This window comes from Tympanuchus pallidicinctus, unplaced genomic scaffold, assembly GCF_026119805.1.
Source record: "Tympanuchus pallidicinctus isolate F22 unplaced genomic scaffold, pur_lepc_1.0 scaffold28, whole genome shotgun sequence".
Classification (NCBI taxonomy): Eukaryota; Metazoa; Chordata; class Aves; order Galliformes; family Phasianidae; genus Tympanuchus; species Tympanuchus pallidicinctus.
Genome location: NW_026294745.1, coordinates 5,881,459 through 5,888,642, shown reverse-complemented (window position 1 = coordinate 5,888,642; position 7,184 = coordinate 5,881,459). Strand labels below are relative to the sequence as shown.

Sequence of the window (7,184 nt, the reverse complement as noted above, 5' to 3'; positions counted from 1 at the left end):
GGTATGTGTGCGCAACCTTCGGTCACCCTAAGAGCCTGCTTGTTCCATGGATCCGGAGGGAAGAGGTGGCTGATTTCCAGCTGTTTCCTACTGTGATGTTAAAAGAAGGCCGTTCGATAAGTAGAAGTCAGGAAGATAGCAAAGCCCAAACCATCAGGGAGTCTATAAATTGTTTAAAGAACTCACAAAGATGCTAACCAGGCTCCTGCCACAGTGCTGAGGGCACTAGCAGGGCGCTTTCCTGTACGTCTCATGCAGTGGTAGCCTCTAAGGGAAGGCGTGGAAGAGAGCGTTACAAGCAAATTGAGGAAGAGGACTATCGCAAGTAGAAATGCAGGAAAGCATGGCCAAGTGATGCTGGCAAGGCAGCTGGCCAAAGATGGGGACAGGAGGAGTGTGATCAGGAAAGGCTGTGCAGTGTGCATCTCGGCACAGTCTTCTTAGAGGATTTTCTGAGTGAGACATCTTTTGCTGCTCACAAATTCACAAACAAGGTCACACTAAGGGACTTACACAAATACCTAGAAAATGTACATTAGGATTCAGAGAACAGCAGCTATTCTGCCCTCTCCTTCCGTGAGTACTCCTCTACAGAAATGCCAAGGACAGCATGGTGAGGAAGACTTCAGTGTTTCACCCTCATACACTTTTTTGCCCATCCTAAGGATGTAAAGCAAGACCTTTGCCTCCCACAGAGAGCTCAAATTAAGAATGGATGAGTCACTAATGTAGTTCTTCAGTCTGGATATGTGTCTATATTTGCTTCTTAGCTTTGATGTCAGGTCTCTGGGACAATTTATTGCCTGGACAAATCTCTGATTTTTCTTGTTAGCCTGCCACATGGCACCAAGCCCCCAGTGCCAGGGATAACCACTGCTTCAGGGTCTGCCTCTAAAAGAGGCACAGAGCTGCAGCAGACTGCCCAAAGAAGACAGAAGAGCCCTCAGACTGAAAGATATCTATCGTCAGCAGCATAGGCTTCGGCAGGACAGGGAGGTGTCATGGTAGTTGCTTAAAGTGCCAGGAGAATCATCAGGCACTCATGAGACCCTGGAGCACAAAGGTTCCTGCAGCTGTGCAGGAGATGTATTTGTGTGCCCTGCAGCCTCTGTCGGCAGAGAAAGAGCCAATGGCATCTCCCAGAGTTTACTGAAATCCCTTTTTCCAAGCACTTCTCTCCCCTTCAGATACAGAATGCACACACTGCCCTTCCACCGCAGCCGGCACAGCTCTCCTCCACCCGGCAGCCAAACAGTCCTGCCACTTCTCTGCAAGTGAGCTCCCTCAGACCTTAATAGGAATTGTCTTTTTCGGGAACCCACAAGGCTTTGCCCCTAAAAGGGGAAGGCTGTTTTATTTATTTTGGCTCTGACAGCTTTTAGAGTAAGACAGACCACATGCAGAGTTACCTGTCCATCAGGGTGTTTGGGTAACCCACTGCAATAAACTCAGCTGAAAACACCTGCCCTCTCATTATTCCCCTTCTTAAGGGACTGATGGAGCAAAGACCAGCAGGTCTGTTAAATGCAGTGAGTCTGTCTGCACAGAGCTGCAGAATTCAGCCTATTCCTGGCGTCATGAAGAATGAAAGCATTCCAAGGAAAGGCTGCTGCTTCTACACTACAAATTCTGAGCAAATGTCTCAGAAGTAGCAAAAGAGGGATAGAGGGGGGAGAGAAGGGCTCTGTGCTCAGCAGGAGCAGAGGGTGGCACTCTCTGCACAGCACAAAGCCGCTGTGGTGCTTTTCAGTTACAGCTATGAAAGCTACAAGCATGTTTTTCTAAATATTTCCTTAGCAGAGATCTCACTCCCTAACCACTGACAACACCACGTTCCAATTCCCTCTGCTTACTGCATGCTTTTCTGCTTACATCCTTCTATTATTTGGTGTCACTCAGTCTGCAAAAACTTCATTAAAAAAGAAACCTATGCTAACCATGCAGAAAAAGCTCTATTACTGGCTGGCTGCAGTCAGACTCCGGCATCCAGCTTTTCCCTCCCAGCAAAAAATGGCTTTGTGTTAAACACAGAACATGAGGCTGGTGCCAGCTCTTCGGCAACGGGCTTTAGGAAAGGCTGCCTTAATATTTTATTTTTATATTTTATTTACTGATCTGATTTATATTTTATTTATATTTTATATTTTATATTTTGTATTTTATATTTTATTTACTGGTCTGTTATTTATATGCGTGTAACGTTTACACGCCGCTGCCTGAACAATTTTAGCGTGTCTATTTTAACGGCGATAAGGATTTGAAGTGTTGCTTTCCTGACCCATTCCTATGAACAGAAGAGAGACTCTGATGGAACTGTGGCATGTCTGATGTAACAGCTTCACTCAGAATTTAACCAACCTCTATCCTACACGAAAGAAGACTGTGAAAATATAAAAAGCAGTGTTGTGTAACCGAAAGGTTTGCAGATGGGGACTCTTGCAATCAGAATGAACTAAGATTTAAGGCCTTGTTATTGAAAGTCTCTTGCCAATGCCCTCCTCCTGTTTAAAGCTGCATTCCCTTTGGTCAAAGCAGCTGTTCTGAAAAACAAACTTCTAAGAGCTCATTAATTTCCAAGGCATATTACACTGTTGTGTCCCTGGGTCACAAGGGTTAGTTCTGCTGTCAGGACGCCTTATGTATTTAAGGAAACTAATTCAGAAAGTTCTTTTTCCATGTATCAATTCATGTGTTGTGCGTGTGGAGGGAGGGGAAGGAAATGACTGTTTTTTAGTGGCTTTAAGCTTAGGTTTTACACAATAAATGATTTTTCTGTCAGCCTGAAAGAAAGAAGTTTTTGTTTTTCTTTCCTGGAAGTTACTTTCCCAACCTGGGGTTCCTGGTTAAGAAAATGTTGAAATTGCACCCACTAACTCATAAGTGCTACTGTTCTACTGCACTGCAGTGCTTCCCTCAGGGACTCCAAGAGCCCCCGGACAGCACTGTGCAGCAGGCAACATGGGCCAGTCCTTGGAAGGACTCACTAAAGGAGTGTGGAAGCCTGGAATTCTTTCACGGGATGCTCAGCACAAAAAGCAGGACACTTGTTTCCTGTAGGATGTCTCAACAGATGTGGGAGAAGCTCCATCTTGCTTGCTCGGAGACATGCACTCTACAATGCATGGTGGAGATGAGCAGCTGGGCTTTGCAGCAGCTATGTGCAAGGCGAGGCTGTAGGAAAACATTGGATGGGGAATAAAGAGTGGGCAGAAAGCAAAGTCCCAGTCACCATTCTGCCCTGACTCGATCCCTCCAGTAAATCTCTCTGCTTTATCCCAGCTGCCTGGCACAGCTGTCCTCCAGACACTGGCTGTGGAAGCTGGCTCAGCAGCCAGATGTTCCCTGGGAGGGTGGTGGGAGTGCTTCTGCTGGGCTCAGTGCTCTGCTGTGTGCCTGGCCTCGTGCCTGACACCTTCAGCAGGCAACCAGACATCTTTTGGTCCTTGTCTCATGTGCTCCCTCAAGCAGGAAGTTACCCATGCCATGCAGTGTCCCCCCACAGCTTCCCGACAGAAAGAGCTCACAAATACAGAGCAGAATTTCCTTAAAAGCCATAGCCTGGGGGAAGGGGGGTCACTGCTCTGAGCTGGAAATCCTTGTGGGCAGACTGCTCTCAGTTTGGTCCTTCATTCTGCATGCTAAGTTATTGCTAAGCCAGAGTGATGCAGTGTTGTGCAGGCAGGTCCTGCTGGCAGAAGGATGCTGAGATCTGCACAGACATACAGACAGAAATGGCTGGGCCAAGAACTGAGTAAACAAACACAAGAAACCCACGTACATTTGTGTCTGTGCTGCACTTCAAGGTCTGCAGCTTGGAGCAGCAGCACAGCCCAGAGCACTGCCTGCTTGCCTCAGAAGGATTACGGGTGCCTGCACTCAGATGACCTCTGGAAAAGAAGCCAAATAACAGGGATGTAAGGTCCTTAAAAAGGGCGCTGCAGTGCCAGACTTGAGCACATTCTCTTTCTTTCGTTAAGTTATTTCCTATACTGATGTTCTAGGCCTGCCCAAGTGACAATAAAACCCACTTTTTGAATACCCTTTCCTGCCAGCTAGCCCTTATGCCCTCAAAGACTGCAATAACATAAGGAAAGAGCAGAAGGAATCTCTATATTTACTTCTGTCACACTGAGCCTCATGTGGGAAAAGATTTCTCGTTTCGGGGATTTTTCAAAGCTTAACATGCATTTATGGTGACATTGCCCTGAGGTTTAACTGCCGGTGTTAAGAACAGCAGCGCAGCACAGCGCTGTGCCACAGAGCCCAGACTGCCCTTCAGGCAGAAGCGTTCTGCTGGGAAAAATCCCTTTGCTCTCTGCTGTTCAGAACAGACATCATGCACTTGTATATGCCGTTTCGGTTGACAGGGAACTCAAAGAAATATTACACAGAAGGAGCAAAATGCAAATTTGAACACGAGCAATCACGGCAAATAACTGACAGGGTCATAGCCTGGGAACACCACATACACAACATTTGCCCTGGGAAGAAAAGAGTAAAATAAGAATTGACCACACAAAGAATTATTTGCATCTTCTTCTGCCCTCAGTGCAAGGAGGAAAAACAATCCTATTAAGCTACCAAGATATTGCTTGTGCGCCCTGCTTAGAGCAAACACAAGTCTCCCTGCGGAGGGGCTGATGCAGAAGGGGGTGAGCACACACAACAACACAGCACCAGCATCCCATCCCCGATCCCCTCCAAGCCTTGGGCTCATCAGCCAACTGAAGGCGTTATGTGGGGATTTTTAATTACTGTCCCTCAAAAGCCAGGTGAATGCCTGAATGCCTGCTTTTGGGAAGGAGGACTTTGGGACGTGCCATGCCAGTGCCCCTGGGCCAACCGGGGCCAGCACAGGAGGTTTCTGGGCAAGGTGTGCCAAACCCGCACCCACCTGCTGCTGGCTTGAGTCTGCGTGCTGCTTCATTGCTGTGCATGCAGCTGAGCTCCATAAAGATCCAAGCATAAAGCAACTGTCATTTGTAAAACCACAATTTTTTGACTTCAAATTCTACTTCTATGCTAAATTATTGCAACAACTTCTGCAGAATATGAGAACTAACTGCAGCTAGCAATCGGCGTTCGCTGCCACCTGCGAGTCCTCAGCGCTGGGGCTGTGGGGCTGCCAGGTGCCATTGCAGGACGGGGATGAGAGAGCTTTTCAGCTGGCAACTCACAAAATGCCACGGAATAAGGAGTGTCCCTGTCCTCCCATCACCTCCACAGAGGTTACGCGGCTGAGGGACGCAGATTAGTGTTTTTTGCGCAGCTCCCTCTCTTTGGGCTCCCTGGGATGCACGGCGGCACTCCTTCCCTCCGCTCCTTGCTCACGCGAACCCGGGGCGATTTTTCCCCCCGGGAAAGGCTCGGGCACTTTTCCCCTTTCCCCTTCTTCTGACCCTGCCCGAGCTCCGGGGCACGGCCCTGCCCGCCGCCAGCACGCGGCCCCCATCGCCCCCATCTCCCCGCAGGAGGAACTTTCCCCCGGAGCCGCTCCAGCCGCTGCCCGCGAGGCCGCGCCGCCTGCAGTCCGGCGCTTTCCAAGTACGGAGAAGACAAAACCCCGCGAGCCCCGCTCCCCTCCAGCCCAGGTCCCCCGCCCCGCGCCGCAGGTGCCCCCCGGGGGAGGGCAGGAGCCGGGAGCAGCCAGGGGAGGGGGCGAGGGGCGGGGAAGCCGGGCTCGGGGGGTCCCTGGCAGCGGCGCCCGCTCAGGGCACGGCTCCGCAAAGCCCCGCTCGGCACAGCGCGGCTCGACAGCGCAAAGCTCGGCACGGCACGGAGCGGCGCGGCTCGGCTCGGCTCGGCTCGGCTCGGCTCAGCGCCCCGCGCCATGGGCCGGAGCTTCACCGGCGCGGAGCTCATCCTGGCGGCGACCGCGGCGCTCTGCCTCGGCGGGGCGGGAGGCAGCAAGGTAACCCCGAGCGGCCCCTGCCCGCCCCCGGTGGCACGCGGGGCACGGCGCGGCACTGCGGGGCACGGCGCGGACGGCGGTCGGGGCCGGCACACCCGACGGGCGGGAGGCTGCGCCGGGAGCGGGGCTCGGCGCGATCCGCCGGGACGCGGGGATGCGGAGGGGCTGCGCTCGGCCCCCGCCCGAGGTGGGGTCTGCGGCCGGCTCCGCAAGGCCGGCTGCGGGAGCCTGCCTCGGGTCGTTCCGATTCGGTACGGGCGGACGCGGGATGCGGGGCGAGCCCCGTGGATATCGACATATCAGCGTTCCCGGCAGAAATCGGAGCACTTGCCCAAAGGCGGACAGAACGAGGGGTAGCTTGGAGCAGGGAACCCAACCCAAGCACCTCCCGTCGCGTTACCCTCCCTTTGCTCTCCTGCCTCGTGCACATCTGTGGTACCGAGAGCAGGTGAGTAGCGGCAGGGACGGGCGCTCCGTAGGACGGGCGCTGGCAGCGGAGGGGGCGGCAGTGGGAAGCAGCGGGGCAGAGCGGTGCCGGGAGCGCCGGGCGGCTGCGGGGCGAAGGAAGCTGGGTGCTGCGAGAAGGGCAAGAACCCCGATCCGCTGCCCTCGTGGGGATCATGTGGGCTCTTGGAGCAAAATTTCACGCTTCTGGTGAAGGTTCTCAGATCTATGAAATATGAGCCATGATGCTATAAGAGAATAATATTCTGTAAAAGTATTTCTTTAGTTATGTATAAATATATCAAAGAAATGTGGGGGATTGCTTAAGGGGGGAAAGCAGCATGGTATGATTCAGCCTGCCACAGCACATACCAGCACAGCAGTGACTTCGTGGCTGAAATGTTTTATCTCACTCACGTGAAGATAGCTACTGAGAACTTCTTACTTAAGCCATGATCTTGATTCTGAAGTACTGAGTACCAACTTCACAAAGGTGCACGCTTTAATCTATTGAATTGTACGGCTGTGGGTTTTTGTCTTTGGTCTCTCTTTTAACTCAGAACTGCAACATGTAACCTGGAAACTTACCCTTCCCTCGGGCTTGTTTCTGGGGGTGAACAACTCCCGCACCCAGCTGCACACTTACACTGCATGACTGCTCCCTGCCCGAAGTTGTTACATCCTTCCTGTGCTTCGTTCTAATTTTGCCTGGACAGTCATGAGAAGGAACAAATATTTGCTGTCGTGTGTCTTTGGGTGTGAGTTCAACGGTGTGACACCGTGTGCATCAGCAAACCCTGCATCACTTTGTTCCATCTGTCTTTTTCCT

The 7,184-nt window shown here is 51.9% G+C and overlaps 1 protein-coding gene across 2 annotated transcripts in view; it reads left to right on the top strand.

The window, feature by feature from the left end:
* Positions 1 to 5,662: 5,662 nt before the first annotated feature.
* The window catches only part of LOC128084639 (uncharacterized), a 30,331-nt gene continuing 28,809 nt past the window's right edge, over positions 5,663 to 7,184 (top strand). The window contains exon 1 of one of the 2 annotated variants that reach the window (XM_052690921.1): positions 5,663 to 5,911. In XM_052690921.1, the coding sequence (XP_052546881.1) occupies positions 5,831 to 5,911 (81 nt within the window). In that variant the 5' untranslated portion in view covers positions 5,663 to 5,830. Of the gene's footprint in view, positions 5,912 to 6,059; positions 6,360 to 7,184 lie in introns of those variants that run through there. The other variant, XM_052690920.1, reaches the window with a different exon arrangement.